Source organism: Dipodomys merriami, unplaced genomic scaffold (assembly GCF_024711535.1).
Source record: "Dipodomys merriami isolate MVZ:Mamm:240054 unplaced genomic scaffold, mDipMer1.0.p SCAF_6, whole genome shotgun sequence".
Taxonomy (NCBI): Eukaryota; Metazoa; Chordata; class Mammalia; order Rodentia; family Heteromyidae; genus Dipodomys; species Dipodomys merriami.
In genome coordinates, this window is record NW_027206179.1 from 23325814 (window position 1) to 23343827 (window position 18014).

At 41.0% G+C, this 18014-nt stretch overlaps 1 protein-coding gene across 1 annotated transcript in view; it reads right to left on the reverse strand.

Annotated features, from left to right (window-relative positions):
* Nucleotides 1-802: 802 nt before the first annotated feature.
* The window catches only part of Dnajc3 (DnaJ heat shock protein family (Hsp40) member C3), a 36435-nt gene continuing 19223 nt past the window's right edge, over nucleotides 803-18014 (reverse strand). The window contains exons 5-12 of the mRNA XM_070002729.1: nucleotides 16560-16712; nucleotides 14430-14611; nucleotides 13495-13614; nucleotides 9566-9671; nucleotides 9358-9478; nucleotides 4402-4534; nucleotides 2439-2587; nucleotides 803-978 (exon numbers count right to left, since the gene is read on the reverse strand). Of these exons, the coding sequence (XP_069858830.1) occupies nucleotides 821-978; nucleotides 2439-2587; nucleotides 4402-4534; nucleotides 9358-9478; nucleotides 9566-9671; nucleotides 13495-13614; nucleotides 14430-14611; nucleotides 16560-16712 (1122 nt within the window). The 3' untranslated portion in view covers nucleotides 803-820. The remainder of the gene's footprint in view (nucleotides 979-2438; nucleotides 2588-4401; nucleotides 4535-9357; nucleotides 9479-9565; nucleotides 9672-13494; nucleotides 13615-14429; nucleotides 14612-16559; nucleotides 16713-18014) is intronic.

Sequence of the window (18014 nt, forward strand, 5' to 3'; positions counted from 1 at the left end):
TGGGCATAGAAATTGTATATAATTCAGAAGTCATTTGTTTAAAATGAACCTCAGCAATATTTTAAGTACTACTACTCACACTATCTGAATCTATTTTATATATTTTAGTTTTTCCATTTAATGTTAAAACAAAAGGGCCCATTGTTTTTTACAATTAAATTCAAGTTGGAATTCTGCAAATATTCAGCAATAACCATGACTATATCCTCAACCAGTCCAGTTTATACCTGAACATGCTGATTACTATTGGGTAACAAATTTACCATGGACTCTGCTCTCTCCCCAGTGACCGCTGTGTTGGCTCTGGCACAGGAATAAATGCTTACATATTCAAGGAGGCACAGGGATTTCACACTTGCAAGTGACTGCACTGACCAAAGTCTAAGCATATTTGTGCCTAAAGAACATAACAGCACAACTGTTCGTCCTCTGTAAGAATACTGAAACACATCCCCATGAGGATTCCAGCTCCTACAGGTGCTAGGCAAGGCTGAGAACAGAAGGCTCTACCTGCTCCAATGTGGAAAAATACAGACTGTGAGCACCTCCATAGGTGAGCTGCCTCAGACCACGTCTCCCCAACATTCAGAAATGAGCATGGGCTACTCTGTCAGAAACAGAACTTTTCCTACCTCCCTGCCCGCGTACATCACCAACCTTAAGTTTCAAATATGTAGGAGCAGCCTTTTCTCTATTAAAACAACTCTTTGGTCATGGAAAAACTGAAATATTTGACTTTTTTTTTTTCATTAGGATCCCAGAACAAGGCTTGTTTTTAATCTTAAAAAAAAAAAAAAAAGGAAAAAAGCAGAAAAATGGTTTAATTGAAGTGGAATTTAAATCGAAATGGTCCTCCTGAGTTGAAGGGGTTGAACCCCTGCCATGAGTTCCAGCTTCTGTGGAAAGGGCTGCCTCCACCTCCCTGCTGGCTCTCAGCATCCAGGGGGTCTTCTCCATCATCAAACTTCTTCCTCATTTCTAGAAAAGAAGTCAGCAAGTTAAGACCCAAATACTGCTGGGCGTGGGGACACCTCTAGTCCCAGAACTGAGGCAGAAGCAGGAAAACCAGCCTGGGATATTGGGTACATGGCAAGACCAAGCATTAACTCCTATGTGGGGACAGGACTCAGGGAATTGTTTCAGTGAAACAGCGATGCCTGAATGTTACATTACAGAAAGAGACCTCTAAAAGCAGGCCCTCTGAAAGCACATATCACCACCCTAACCCCCCAAAATGAAGCCTGCCAGTCCACATCTTCACCAACTACTACTACTGCTCCAAATACCTAATGGGTTTTCTAACAACCCCAGTAATCAGAATGGCATCAAGTTTTCTCAAGCATGAGGGGAATGAGGCTCCCTAGAGGCTGATACAGACACATGGGGGGGGGGGGGGGACACAGCAGGAATGCTGCAGAGTAGGATGACAGTGACTAGAAAAAGGATTCATCAGGCACCAATGGGTCTGGCCTGTAATCCTAGCTACTGATCCTAGAGGCTGATCACAGTTCAAAGCTGACCCAGGCAGAAAAGCTTGAGAGATGGCTGGCTCTCCTCATGCTCAGTGGATGTCGGAATCTAGGTACAATGCAGCTGCCCAGCCTTCAAACTACACAGGCTGAACTACTCAGGGAACACTGAAGATACTTGACAACTGCTGAAGAATAGAACAATGTTTTTATTCCTGTTGCAATTAGGGAGGTACACCTCCTTCATTTAGAAGCTTTTAAAAGATCATTTAATTTCAATTCCTCAAATTGAATAGATGCTTAAATGATTTACTGGGGCAAAATTTGATTTCCAATTGTTGAATCTGTGTGACTCAAACCAGCTCCTGCCTACACTGGCATGAAGGCCACACAAAAAGCAATGGCTATCTACTCAGAGTCAACTTCCTTTGTAGGTGGCAAAGCATTATTCAATGTTATTGCCATTCTTTGTCTCACTTATTAATGTATGCTAAAAAAAATACATCTATACCAGTAAATCTAATCATTAAACTTAGGGCAAGATTACCTTAAGTCAAACTATTGGGAGATTGCCTCACCATGCTCCTGGGAGTTTGGTAAAGAGAATTGATCACTGCTTAGAAAGCTGGAAGGCATCTAAAAGATGCCTGTGTGCTCCCATATCGGGGAAAACACTGAGGGTTAAAGACTAGTAGGTACCTTTCAAGTAGAACAAGGATCCAAATCACTGTCTTTAAAAAATTCCCTATCTGATGCTTTTCCACTTTACCATGTTCACTGGGGACGCCAGAGTTGGATAGGGCAGACATGCATCTGGACTTGGGAAACTGCCGACCCAAGGACCATTCACAGCCATGGTCCACGGTAACCACCCTTCTTGCTCTCCACCTTCCACCTGTACCCTGCCTGAGATGGGTAAAGGTAGAAGAGTGAACTACACTGTCAGGAGAATGGGAGGACAGATGATACCTGGGTCAGAGAGGACTTCTTTAGCAGCTGCTATGTCAATGAATTTTTTCTCAGCTTTTTTCTTTTCTTCCTCATTCTGGAAGTTATCTGGATGCCACTGCAATGCTAATTTTCGGTATGCTTTAATGATTTCTTGCTTTTTGGCATTTCTGAAGGGTGGTAAAATAAACAGTTATTAAAGTTGTGTCCTATCTACTACTTTAAAAATTAGAAGATCCGGGGCTGGGAAGGTGGCTCAGTGGTAGAGCGCATGCCTTACATGCATGAAGCCCTGGGTTCGATTCCTCAGCACCACATAAGCAGAAAAAAAAAAGCCGGAAGTGGTGCTATGGCTCAAGTGGTAGTACGCTAGCCTTGAGCTGAAGAGCTGAGGGACAGTGCCCAGGCCCAGAGTTCAGGTCCCATGACCGGACCCAAAAAAAAAAAATTTGAAGATCCTCTGGGCACTGTTGGCTCACGTCTAATCCTAACTACTCAGGAGGCTGAGATGTGAGGATCACTGTTCAAAGCCAGCCTGGGCAGGCAACTCTGTGAGACTTATCTCCAATTAACCACCAAAAAGCCAGAAGTGGAACTGTGGCTCAAGTGGTAGAGCCCTAGCCTTCAGCACAAAGAGCACCCAGGCCCTGAGTTCAAGCCCCAGGACTGGACCAGGAAAAAAAAAAATCAGAAGAGCTAAGAGACATTTGTAGGACAAAGGAAGGAGGAGGCTTGGTGGTAGAGTTTGCTTTGGCAGGCAAAGCCTTGGGGTAAATCCTTAGCACCAGAGAAGAAATTCTGTGTGTATGTGTGTGTATTATTAACATGTGTTACACAAAAGGGTTTCATTGTGGTATTTCCATATATACATACAAGGTACCCCAATCAAATTCATCCCCTCTATAATTCTTTCTCATCCCTTCTCTCTCCTTGAAATAATTTCAACAGGTTTTATTGTTCTACATTCATATATGTAGATAGAGCACTTCAACCATATAAAAATATGGAAAAAGCTGGGCACCAATGTTTCACACCTATAATCCTAATTACTCAAGAGGCTGAAATCTGAGGATCACAGTTCAAAGTCAGCCCGGGCAGGAAAGTCCCCAAGAAGACTCTTATCTCCAATAAACTACTCAAAAAAGCCAGAAGTGGCACTGTGGCTCAAGTAATACAGCACTAGCCTTGAGCAAAAAGAAGCTCAGGGACAGTGGCCAGGCCTAGAATTCAAGCCCCAGGCCTGCGCTCAGGTACATACGCACATGCATGTACACACACACACACACACACACACACACACACACACACACACACACACACACACACACTCTCTCTCTCTCTCTCTCTCTCTCTCTCCCCCTCTCTCATATACACAAAAGGAATACTTCACAAATTTACATGTCATTCTTGCACAATGGCTTTTTCAATTTTAGTATGTGTACTGCCAAAGTAAGCACTCACTCCTACTACTTAATCATTCCTAAAAATCCAGGCCTATTCACACCACTGCCTTTTTCTTTGCGGTGTGTGGAGGGTTCCTGCTGTTCAGAGTGAGAACCTTATTATTTCAAATCAAGTACTTTACCTCTTAAGTGACACCTCCAGCTCTTTTTGTGGGCCTGGACCACAGGCTTGCCATATAGTTGACATGACAGGTACATACCACTGCACTCAACTTTTATTGGTTGAGGTCCAGGGTCTTGTAAACTTTTGACCAGGCTAACCCTGGTCAAAATAAGATCCTCCAGATCTCAACCTCCTGTGTAACTAGGATTATATGCATAAGCCATCCTGCCCAGCTTCTTTGCCACCAACTTGTAATTCTGAACTGTATTATTCCTCTCTATCAAAGAAATGGCTTTATAATGCTAAAGAGTGCTCAAATAATATGAGGAAAATTCCATAATAGAGGAAAGGACAAAAGAGCAATTAGTAGCTTCAAAACAGTTCACTATAGCAATAAAAACTTAAATTAGTAACTTACCTTTTTACTCCTAAGATTTTATAATAATCTCGTTTCTGTGATTGTTTCAATAGTCTCTGTGCTTTCTCTAGACCTTCTCGGATTTGCTGGTCATTTTCATTGTGCTCCTGAGCAGCTTCATAATCCTGAATAGCTGTCAAAATAGGTTGAAGAGGAGGAATCAGAACTCATTGCCTTTTCTTCTTGAAAAACTGACACTAAGGTCATCACTGGACCCAGCCTTTTCACTCTGGCTATAACTGTTTTTTTATTTTTTTATTTTTTTTTGGGTCCGGTCATGGGGCCTGAACTCTGGGCCTGGGCGCTGTCCCTCAGCTCTTCAGCTCAAGGCTAGCGCTCTACCACTTGAGCCACAGCGCCACTTCCGGCTTTTTTCTTTATAGTTGGTACTGAGGAATCGAACCCTGGGCCTCAAGCATGCAAGGCAAGCACTCTACCACTGAGCCACCTTCCCAGTCCCTGGCTATGACTGTTAAGAGCTTATGTGGTACTACCTCCACAATGTCCTTCATAAACTTCAGAAAAGTAAGGAAGCTTCTCACTGCAATCAACACTACCATTGCTTGTGATTTACTTGCCCACCTCCCACGTTTATTTCTCCCTCAAGGTATCTTAGTACCATCAGTTTCAATGAGTGCAGAGCAATTCTTACCACTAAGACTGGGAAAGAACAAATGGTCTAATATGAAGGAAGGGAAGTTAGAAAGGGAACAGAAGAAAATGTCAAAATGTCAAAATGACTATGTCATATACCAGTTTCAATAAAAAGCAAGTCTAATATGAAAAGAGTCGGATAACATTCCATAGGCATGTTTTAGAGTATTTTAAGTATTTAAAAAGTAAAAGACATCTTGATTTCTACTACTAGAATCAACTCAGCTGGCCTGAGACTCATCATTAATAAGATGGACTGGCTGGTAGCTGGAAATTAGATCTCAGGAACATTTCCAACATCCCTTGGTAAGAATGGCTCATTGGAACAATGACTTATGCTAAATATCCATCTGAGAGTCTGGAATTTGGGTACGGGCTAGGAGGAAATTGCCAGTAAAGCCCTGGGTCCTGGGTTGCGCAATATAGAATGTTTGTCCTGGGTGGCTTCAAAGGGAGAAGTCTAAAATCTTCCACCTAACCAGGTGCACCCTTGCACCTCACGGGAATAAGTCCAGCCCTGATGGGAACAAGCATATGCAGAGACTGGCGGGTCCTAGCAAATCTGGAGAGCATGGAACCAACATAGAGTTTTCTCAACACTGTCCTTTAATAGACAAGTAATAGATGGTTTAAATTTTAGCCTTTATGGAAATTCATTTCACTGTAGGAAAAAGGCATCACTGGATAACATGTTTGAGCATTTCAATAGCTAACATGGAAAATGTGTGAAAATGTACAGATAGAATTAGACTAACAAATTATCATTACCCTGCACTGTACTGAAAAGTGAACAATCACCACATTTGGCAGAGGTCAGTGGGGAACTCTCCCAGAGATTACCCTAACAATTTAATTCCCACCTCAAGTCCTTAATACTAAATATAGGATAGGATATATATTACTGCTACATAACCCATTAGGATCATCATAAAATATGCTTTCTAACTTTGTATATAAACAGAAGGCCATAAATTATAGTGAGGTTTAAGTTTACAGCACTTAGGAAGGAAATACACTTTTAAAGTGTAAGATGAAATGCTTCAGCTTCAATATATGCATTTTTGCTACCTCTGCCATCTCTTCATTTAAAACTCTTCAGTCTTAGCTAGGCACTGGTACCTCATACCTATATTCCAAGCTACTCAGAAGGCTGAAATCTGAAGATTGTGGTTCGACTCTTGCCCAGGCAGGAAAGTTCGTTAGATTCCTTTTTTTTTTTTTTTTTGGGGGGGGGTGTCAGTCATGGGCTTGAACTCTGGGCCTCAGCACTGTCCCTCACCCTTCAGCTCAAGGTGAACGCTCTACCACTTGAGCCACAGCACCACTTCTGGTTTTGTGGTGGTTTATTGGAGATATGAGTTTCACAGCCTTTCCTGCCTAGGCTGGTTTTGAACTGTGATCCAGATCTCAGCCTCCTGAGTAGCTAGGATTACAGGCATGAGCCACCGGGTGCCCAGCAGATTCCTTTTTTTGTCAGTCATGGGGCTTGAACTCTGGGCCTGGGTGCTGTCCCTCAGCTCTTCACCTCAAGGCAAACACTCTACCACTACTTGAACCACAGTGCTACTTCTGGTTTTCTGGTAGTTAATTAGAGATAAGAGTCTCATGGACTTTCCTGCCCAAGCTGGCTTTGAACTGCAATCCTCAGATCTCAGCCTCTTGAGTAGCTAGGTTTATAGGCATGGGCCACCAGCCCAATAAGCTACTCAGAAAAAGCCAGAAGTGTTTTTTTTTCAAGTGGTAGAGCACTAGCCTTGAGCACAAAGAGGCTCAAGGACAGTACCCAGGCCAGAGTTTAAGCCCCAGGGCTTGCAAAAAAAAAAAAAAAAAAAAAAAAGTGCCACCAATACTAATGTCTTGAAGTGTTTTGGATTTAAGTCTTTTACCATTTTGAGCTAGTTGTTGTGTATGGTAAGAGAAAGAGATCTAGTTTCTTATGCATACATAGACATACCTATAAATATGCCTAAGCTTTAGATATAGTATAGATAGATATCCAATTTTGTCTGAATTGTTCAGTTCCAAAAAAGAACAGGATAACTACAAAATATACAGGAAAAAATGTGAATCACAAAGTGCACTGTCTAGCCATACCATACTTCACATAAAAAAGGTACAGATGATTTTAAATATAGAGAAACTAGGAAATTTTCCCAGCCTGTCTTCAAGCTTACTGTTAGGATGAACTTGCCAAGACAGCTGGACTATGGGAGGGACCACACACTCTGAGTCTTATACTGAACTGAGACTAACACAAAGCAGAGAGCTAGAGTGACAAAGAAAAGTATGTTCCCTGACACTGCAGAAAGGATATGGCTTACAAAAAAATTGGAGAAGAAAAAGGAGAAAAGATGGGAAAAACAACAGCACTGATAAGACTAGCAATAGTACAAAGGCAAATCCTTCAAAGAAGGGAATTTTCCTATGTATTATGTGGTGGAAAAACAGTGAGAAAGAGGAAACATACTAAATTATTCCTTATACTAGGAAATCAATGGCTCTTGCCCCCAATAAAGATAAACTATACAAATAACCAAGAACAAAAATACAAACTCGTAGAATATCAGAATGCTACGCAAAGCAATACAGTGCAAGCAGCAAAAAGATCTCAGCAAAACAAATGACAAAACTTAACCCAAATAAGTGTCATATTAACATAAGTAAATGTGCTTATTAACTCACTTACTTAAAAGAATTATTAACTCACCTACTTAAAAGCAAAACTCAACTCTATGCAAGACACACCTGAAGCAAAGCAAGAAGAGTACAAAATAAAAGTATGGCCAAATCTTTGAAAAGCAATTGGAAATGAAGTACAGTTCAAGTACATCAGGCCACATCAAGTAGAGAAAAATGAAAGACTAGAAAAGAAAAGCCACACTATAAAGCAGACTTGACTGATATGCCAAATTCTAGCCTACAAACTAGAGGAAATGTGCTTTGCAAGTCCCAAGGGGAGACTCACGGACACTTTAGGTAAAACAACAGTTAATAAGCCGGGCAGTGGCTCCCCTCCCTACTGGGGAGGCTTTGTACCGGAAGCCAACCCAAGCAGAAAAGTTCACAAGACTCCTTTTCAACCCACGACCAGGCCTACTGGCATGCACTGCCATTCTAGGCTTTGTCAAATGCTCAAGTAAGGCCAGCCCAGGCAAAATGTCAGCAAGATGCAAACTGACGAAAAAAGAGAAAGTTTACAAAAATGACAAGAAGCATTATTCCCCATGCTCTTTGAAGTATCTCAAGAACACCAAAAAAGTAAATGAGTACACTTGAAGGACTTTATGTACATGTATGAAAACAGACCAATGAAAAGCTGTTGAAATTTAAGAAGGGGGAGAGAAGGGAAGTAGAGAGAACAAGTGTGATTAGGGTACATTACGTGCCTGATGGAAATGCTACAATGAACCCTCTTTGTATATGTAATTTATGCTAATAAAATACAAAAACAGCCAGGCCCCAGTAACTTATGCCTGTAATCCAAAGCTGAGGATTGCGATTCAAAACCAGCCTGGGCAGGAAAGTCTGTGAGACTCTTATCTCCACCAGAAACCAGAAGAGGCACTGTGGCTCAAGTGGTAGAGCGCTAACCTTGAGCTGAGGGACAGTGCTCAGGCCCAGAGTTCAAGCCCCAAGATTGACCAAAAAAGAAAGAAAGAAAGAAAGGAAGAAAGGAAGGAAGGAAGGAAGGAAGGGAGGGAGGGAGGGAGGGAGGGAGGGAGGGAGGGAGGGAGGGAGGGAGGGAGGGAGGGAGGGAGCGAGGGAGGGAGCGAGGGAGGGAGGGAGGGAGGGAGGGAGGGAGGGAGGGAGGGAGGGAGGGAGGGAGGAAGGAAGGAAGGGGAAGTGGCGCTGTAGCTCAAGTGGTAGAGCGCTTGCCTTGAGCTGAAGACCTGAGGGACAGCGCCCAGGCCCAGAGTTCAAGCCCCACGACCGACCAAAAAAAAAAAAGAGAGAAAGAAAGAAAGGAAGAAGGAAGGAAGGAAGGAAGGAAGGAAGGAAGGAAGGAAGGAAGGAAGGAAGAGAAAGCCTTCTAAATAATTGACCCTTACCCTAATTAACAGTTTGCCATACATAAAATGCTGGGTTAAGTCATTTTTAATCAGAGTTTCTTACATTATAATACTTTTCTAGACTCATACCACCTTGGTGGTTACAATGAATCCAAGACAAAGACATGATGAAGTTTTTTTCCAAAGAAGACAGAACTAACCCAGGAGTGCAGTTAGAGAAAGCCAGGGATAAGAGCTGTGTGCATACTTAGGCTGTAGTGCCTAGGTCTGTCTTACTTCAGTGCTTCTTTACCTTCATCATACATCTCTTCAATTAAGTAGGCCTCTGCTCGGTCTTTCAGGGCATCCACATTGTCGGGTTCCATCTGTAACACTTCAGAACATACTCGAATGGCCTCAACAGGCTTTTCGTCCTAGGCGTGAGTGTGAGAAGAGAATAGGTGGCAGTTATTCCCACATATTAATTATTTTCACTTCTAGGTACAAGTCTCAATTGTTACCTTAGAAAAGCAGTGGCAAATCCTTTCTTTTGAACGAATTGTATATTCAGCAACACTGGGCTCTGTTTTCATGACAGATTCATACTTGCTAGCAGCATCCATGTATCTATTAAATGAGTGAAACATGATGAGTAACAATTCTGAAATTCGTATTTCCACAGCTGTAGAAATGACCCTCTTCCTTTACTATGTGTCACTTCATCAAGTGAGCTGAATGAGCACCTGCTTTCAAATACTGCTCTGCCTTAATCCAGAGCAGCACGGTCAGAACTCTGAGGTAGGACAGAAAACACTTGGCCATGGGGCTGGGAAGGTGGCTCAGTGGTAGAGCACTCGCCTTGCATGCTTGAGGCCCTGGGTTCAATTCCTCAGCACCACATAAGCAGAAAAAAAAAGCCAGAAGTGGTGCTGTGGCTCAAGTGGTAGAGCGCTAGCCTTGAGCTGAAGAGCTGAGGGACAGCGCCCAGGCCCAGAGTTCAGGCCCCACAACCGGACCAAAAAGAAAAAGAAAAGAAAACACTTGGCCACAGAAGGTAAAACACAGACACACTGAAACATGCCTTTGAAAAGAGTCAATGCAGTGTGCAGTGCTTGATAGAACATCATTGAGTAAAGAACCTAGCTCCCATCCCACCACTGGACATTTTCAACAAAACATCATTTTATTTCCTGGTTACCACACATTTTCATGAAAGTAACAGATCTCCACTACTGTACATAATATAGGTCAGTATTAACAACTAAGTGCAATGTAATTCCTTATAGGAAGAGCCAGCTTAAATTCCCAACTTCACAAACTTTCTGAAATCAGCAAAGCTACTGCAGCATTTTCTTTAAATGGGTACCAGTCTTGCTATATACAGTGTTAAACAATGGCAAAATAAAAATATTCATAAGCCATTGTAGCATATTATTCCAAAAATGTAGCAGTCTTCACATTTAAATGTTGATATATTTAAAACACAGTTTCAAGAAGAACATTTAGGCCAGCTGCCAGTGGCTCATGCCTAGCATGTAATACTAGCTACTCAGAAGGTTGAGATCTGAGAATCATGGTTTGAAGCCAGCCTGAGCAAAGAAGTCTGTGACAGACACTCTCTTTAATCTCCAATAAACTACTCAGAAAAAGCCAGATGTGGTACTGTAGATCTAGTGGTAAAGCACTAGCCTTGAGCAAAAGAAACTCAGGGACAGTGTCCAGGCCCTGAGTTCAAGCTCCAGGACCAGCACAAAACAAAAAGATCAAACAAAAAAAAAAAAACACATGAGCCAGCGCCGGTGGCTCACGCCTGTAATCTTAGCTACTCAGGAGGCTGAGATCTGAGGATCATGGTTCAAAGCCAGCCCGGGCAGGAAAGGAAAATCCATGAAACTCTTATCTCCAATAAACCACTCAGAAAACCAGAAGTGGCACTGTAGCTCAAGTGGTAGAGTGCTCGCCTTGAGCTGAAGAGCTGAGGGACAGCGCTCAGGCCCAGGTCAGGCCCACGACCATCCAAAAAAAAAATGCCCTTGAAACCTTCTCTTTAATTCTGGGACTTTCCTTACTGCCCCACAACCAACAAAAAAAAAAACAAAAAAAAAACAAAAAACATGAATATTGAAAAGAAAGGCTAGCTTCTGGGAAAGGGAAGTATATGAACCTTTCCCAGTTCTTCCAGCTAAGTGCAACTAAAATCCCTAGATAATTAACAAATCTAGGTTTTAAAGCAAGACCCTACAAAAGAGAGCGAAAGCATACTAGCCAGGGCCCTCAACACATGAGGGTAAACAGGATTTAAGTTTCCTGGGTTTCATTTTTGCTTCATATGTCTCAAACCAGTAGCTAAAGATGCCAGTGATGCAAATACAAAACAAAAACCCAGCATAAGTCTGCCCTCCATGTCCAGAGGACATGGGAATGATGGTGTAAAAACCAGAAAACTATTTGACAATAAAAGTTGTGGTCTAGTCTACTACTTATTCAGTCATTCTTTCACCACCAATACACTTTGTTTGTGGTAGGGCTGAGCAAGATTCCCTACAACCCTTACAGTGGTATCAGAGATGGCTCAGGGGAAGCCAGAGCTGGGTGCCAGGCTTACATCTATAATTCTAGCTTCCTCAGTCTGTGATCTGAAGGATCACAATTCAAAGCCAGCCTGAGCAGAAATGTCACAAACTCTACAAGAGCCAGGAAAAATCAAGGCTGGAAGCATGGGTTATGTGGAAGAAAGCCAGCCAAGCAAGAAAGCCAAACAAGAACAAGAAGCTCAACCTGTTCTAACACACACACACACACACACACACACACACACACACACACACGTTTCACACACACACACACACACACACACACACACACACACACACACACACGTTTCAGGTTGGTAATATTTTTTTCCCTTAAACATCAACAAGAGACAAAAAAAAAGTTCTACTTCATCTAACAGTATTAAGGAGATAGATACTTGCCCTCCCTTCCATTTAAAATGGACCAATGTCAGAACTAGGTGGTAGAAACTTTTCAGCTCTATTATAATCTATACTTTCTTGACCAAACATTATGTTGTACACAAACCTATTCAAGAAGAGACTACAAAGAAGATAAATAGAAAGAAATCCATACCAAGAAACATTGCAATTAAATTTCTGAATAAAGAAAAAAGGAAAAAAAATCTAGGAAATAAGAAAATGACTTTATCTTTACGAGGAAAACCCATCAAAATGACAAGGGACTTTTTTTTTTGTGTGTGTGTGGGGGGGTCCGGTTATGGGCCTAAACTCTGGGCCTGGGCGCTGTCCCTCAGCTCTTCAGCCCAAGGCTAGCGCTCTACCACTTGAGCCACAGCGCCACTTCCAGCTTTTTTTTCTGCTTATGTGGTGCTGAGGAATCGAACCCAGGGCCTCATGCATGCAAGGCAAGTGCTCTACCACTGAGCCACCTTCCCAGCCCCGCCAAAGGACTTTTTTATCAGCAACTATGAAAGACAAAAATTAGTGGCCCAAAATGTATCAGAAAAGGGAAAGATCTGTTAATCTAGAATCCAATACCCAGATAAAATCTCTAGAAAAACTAGAAAAGTCACCCACCCTAATGGAAGTTCTTTACTGTTGTTAGTAGTACAACCCATGCTCAGCTTAAGAGTGCTTCTCTCTTTGCTTTCTTTCTTTCTTTTTTTTTTTTTTTGGTCAGTCATGGGCGCTGTCCCTCAGCTCTTCAGCTCAAGGCGAGCACTCTACCACTTGAGCTACAGCGCCATTTCCAATGGTTTAATGGCAATTAGAGTCTCACAGACTTTCCTGCCCTGGCTAGCTCTTCAGATCTTTGCCTCCTGAGTAGCTAAGATTACAAGTATGAGCCACCGTTGCCGGGCGTGCTTCTCTGTCTACTCCTGGCCATTCTGGACTGGATTAAAATGCCCTGCTTTGGTACTTTCATAACAATAAGTACGTGTGTGCGTGCGTGCGTGCGTGCGTGCGCGTGTGTGTGTGTGTGTGTGTGTGTGTGTGTGTGTGTGTGTGTGTGTGTGTGTGTGTGTGTGTGTGTGTGTGTGTGTGTGTGTGTGTGTGTGTGTGTGTGTGTGTGTGTGTGTATGTGTGTATACTGGAGGGGGGAGGTTATGTCTTTCCCACATTAAGATACAAAATTTTTAAGATCAAAAATTATAGTCAAATGCATGTCTGTAACCTCATAGTTGAGTGCTTGAAACACGAGACAAAAAAAAAAACAACATCAATCTTCAGGTAAGGATTCACAATTACTGTTAGTTATAATCTGCCATACTGAAGCAAAGTATAATCCTAGTATTTTTGCTAAGGCCTAGTGCCATCTAGACTTTCCCACTCTCAGAGACCAGATGATAAATAAGCAATAGTTCAGTAGTTCATTTGTGCCAAAACCAGACATACAAGGAAAGGCCATATGGTTGGGACAAGAATATTCTTACCTGCCATCTCTAATGAGCTCTTCAGCTGACCCAATCAGTTTATTAAGCTTCTTTACTTGTTTATAATGTGCAAAACACCTTTTGTGATCCTGATCAAGTTTAAGACATTCCCGAACTTCACTGTTCATATAAATAAAGAAAATACTCCAGTCAAAATAAACAATTAGTTCCCACGTTAAAGAAATTATGATAACAGTATTAAGACATACTAATTTCACAATTCATTATATTCACTAATTCAAATTAAAATGACATCCAGAGCTCTAAATACCTCCCCTTTGTTTCTATACATAAAATAGCCTTCCCATTTATTTAAATAAGCTTATTTTATAAAAATAAACTACATGAAACTAGAATAACTTATAGGTAACAAAATATATAAGTTGAAATAACATATGAAAACAACTTTAATCATAAAATGTTATTTTTTAATTTTTATTTTTTATTGTGAAAATACTGTACAGAGGGGTTACAATTACATGGGCAAGGTAATGAGTACATTTCTTATCAAGCATTGTTGCCTCCTCCTTAGTTTCACCTTCCCATCCCTTCCCATCTCCCCCCCCCTTAATCATAAAATGTTATTAATATAATGAAAACTTATGAGATTATCTTACTGTTATAAGGTAATGATCAGCTGGGTGCTGGTGGCTCACGCCTGTAATCCTAGCTACTTAGGAGGCTGAGATCTAAAGATCATAGTTTGAAGCCAGCCAAGGTAGAAAAGTCTGTGACACTCTTATATCCAAAAAACTACTTAGAAAAAGCCAGAAGTGGCACTGTGGCTCAAGTGGTAGGTGCTAGCCTTGAATACAAAGAGGCTCAGGACAGTGCCCAGTTCCTGAGTTCAAACCCTAGGACTGGCAAAAACAAAAAGACATAAAGAAAAAGACTATGATCAGATACCAAATAATGACCAGATCAGCAGAACTGACCTGAGGGAAAGTTCGTGGTCTCCTAGTTGGTAGTACAGTGTGCTGATCTTATAAAATGCCTCAGTATTATCATTCTTCAGTTTGGATGCAGCTTTTAAGTCACTTATAGCCTTTCTAGGTTCCCCTTCTTGTATAAAACATTCAGCTCGAAGTTCACGTAATTCTGCATCCCAAACACAAACCTTGAGAAACAAAAGAACTAACCTTTAAGAAACAATGAAGTATGCATATTCATTCTTGCAGCCACATATTTTATCTGCATATTTATTAACATAAAACATCCTCAATTAATGTCATGACTTCTATTTTAAGTGTGACAAAAACAACATAATAGTTTCTCCAAGGGTAACTTAAGGAAGATCTAAAACAGCCTTTTTCCTTCCTCTATGATTATGTAATTCTAAAATTCCAAATATAAGCAAACATAGTTTTGTTATTATAGGGTTGTTCCCACTAATGCATGTTTTAAAAGAATATTCTATGATAAGGGTTTTAGATTCAACCAACCATTCTAATTTCTATTCAGAAAAAAGACAGGTTGTAAATCAGCAAAGTATTTTTATTCTACTGATAAATAAAATTCTCTTTTGCAAAATGTTACATCTTTGAAGTTAAAGCCTCTTATCAAAAAACAAATGGAGACCTGGTACCAGTGGCTCACACCTGTAATTCTAACTACTCAGGAGGCTGAGATCTGAGGATCACAGTTCAAATCCAGCCTGGGTAAGAAGTCTAAAATGAGACTCCTATCTCCAATTAACCACCAGAAAATCAGAAGTGGTGCTGTGGATCAAGTGGTAGAATGCGAGCCTTGAGCTGAAGAGCTGAGGGACAGCGCCCAGGCCCAGAGTTCAAGCCCCAGACTTGGGGGGAAGAGGGGCAGGCATGGGAAGTGTCGGTGGTGGCTCATGCCAGTAATCCTTGATGTGCAGGAGGTTAAGATCTGAGGTTGAGGTTCAAAGCCATGGCAGAAAAGTACAGGAGTCTCTTATCTCTAATTAAGAACCCAAGAATGAATGAATGAATGAACGAATGAATACATGCCAGAAGTAAGAGCTGTGGCTCAAGTGGCACAGTAGTCCTGAGCAAAAAAAGGGTCAGGCACAGCACCCAATCCTGACTCCCAGACCAGTACCAAAATAAAAAAGGAGAAATATGGAAGCTGAGTATTACTAGTTTCTATTTTGTCAGATGTCTGTAAGATTCACTAAACACTCTCATGCTCTATAAAATAAAGACCCAAAAAAAAATAAAAACCCAAAGTTTGCTAGTAATACCCATTGACATATCTTTACATATTTTTTTCCGAGTGCTCTGAAGTTATGCCAGTTTTTCACCTATATGAATAAATATCATGAATAATATGCTAGGTCAAAATGAACTCTCTTAACTAGTGGAAGGTAAAAATTATTCTGTACTTCTTTAATAAAGTATTAACAAAGGGCTGGGGATGTGGCTTAATTGGTAGAGCACCTGCCAATAAGCACAAGATCCTGAGTTCAAAACCCAAGCACCACCACCAACAAAAAGAATTAACGAAGTAATTTAGTACAATATCAATTCTACAACAGGCCACATCATAAAAATTTCAAATAAATGCCCAAGCTAAACACAAGTTGCTGCTAGGATTAAGTGAAACAGTACATTAAAGTGCTATGAAGATAACAAGTATGAATTATGACTGTTTCCCTTCCTGCTGAAATTATTTATCATTAAATCCTAAACTTGTTTCCCACCAACACTCCTTTGTGTCTTCTCTCCTAGGAACTTGTCACTATAAACACTCCACTTTCCTTCCAAACATTATTTTGCCTATCTCTTCAGTCAATTCTTTCATCTTTTACTTTGTTATCAAGCCATGAATTTACTTCGCTTAAATACAAACTTCAACCAAAATAGCAAAGCAAGCAATAAAAACATGAATTCCACAGTACATTCAAAACACTTACTGAAAAAAAATTTGTTGCAAATCTTCTTCTTCTGTACAAAAATAATCTTTAAGCTCAAAGATCAACTCAATTTTATCCTGTGTAGGTTCTTTGTAGTATACAAGCATGTCAAAGTATATAAGCGTGCCTCAGAATGCAAAGTAGCATCAGTCTTGCCAGCTGTAGTGTGTGAGACACTTACCTCTAAAATCTTATCAAGGAAGGTTATAGCAGCAGTATAATCTGCATTCTCGAAAGCATCAAGTGCTTGTGAGCGCAAACGTTGCATTTCATCAGATTTCATAAGCTGAGACTGAGCTTCCTTTTCTTCATTTTCAGTTGGATTGGATTTGAGCTATATACATATAACAGAAGCAGCAGTTTATCTCTTGCTATGCACAAACCTCTAACCAAATACTGAACAACTGCCCAGGTACAGAGGACCCAGTGACCCCTTGGCTAGCTTCCTAACCCCATAAGCTGTGAGATAATAGAAAGGTGTGGCTGTTAGCAGCTAATCTGATAACTAAGATGACTAAGGCAGTAACATAAGGTGAAAGTTTCACCCTTTTTCAGTGGCCAACTTACAAATATTTACACAGATTATAGTGTGTTTTTAAAAATTAACTTATCCAAATCCTGAATTAATCACTTAGGTATAAGTCATATGCATTCTCTTGGACAACAAAGTAAAGATAATAGTACTTACACCCTGCAGAGTAGTCCTGGAGAGATTAAAAGAGTATTCTACATAAAACACAGAAGAAGTACTCCCCAAAGTGTTAATGGAATTTCTGACTACCTGCTAGGGAGGGTTTTTTTGTTGTTTGAGAGGTTCATTCTCTTAGTATTGAACTCTACCCCTATTCCTTTCCAATCTAACCATAATACACAAATTTGCAGGAAGGACAGAGTGTAAAAGATATAATATATACTTTCAGAAGATGCTCAGTTTATCTCCCTTGGCACTATAGAACAGCCAACTTAAAAATGGACTTAAAAATGGCCAAGCAGCCAGATGCCAGTAGCTTATGCCTGTAATCCTAGCTACTCAGGAGGCTAAGATCTGAGGATCATGGTTCAAAACCATCCCAGGCAGGAAAGACTTGAGACTCTAATGTCCAATAAATTTCTCAGAAAAAGCCAGGAGTGGTGCTGTGGCTCAAGTGGTAGAATGCTAGCCTTGAGCAAAAAAAGCTCAGAGACAGTACCTGGGCCCAGTATTTAAGCCCCTGGACTGGCAAAAACAAAAAAAGGAGGGGGGCACAAAGGACTTGAAAGGACATTTATATAAAAATGGCAAACAAGTTCAGGTAACAGTGCTCAAACTCAATCATCGGGAAAATGCAAATGAACACAATGAGATGCTATCCTACACTTGTTAGGAAAATTACTGCTATCATTGGAACCTAGAATGTCTCCAAAAGGCCCATTTGTTCAAGGCCATTTAGCTTAATCCTCAGTTTGGTGTTACTGAAATGCACTGGAAACATTTAAGAGGTAAGGCCTCACAGGAGATGTTAGGACTCTGGAGATGGTCCTTGAAGGTGACTGTAAGAGGGGAAGGGAGGGGAGGGGAGAAGGGAAGGGAAGAGAAGAGGGAGGGGGAGAAACAAACAGGAGAACAAATGCTGCCAATGGTAGAGAAAAAAGAACA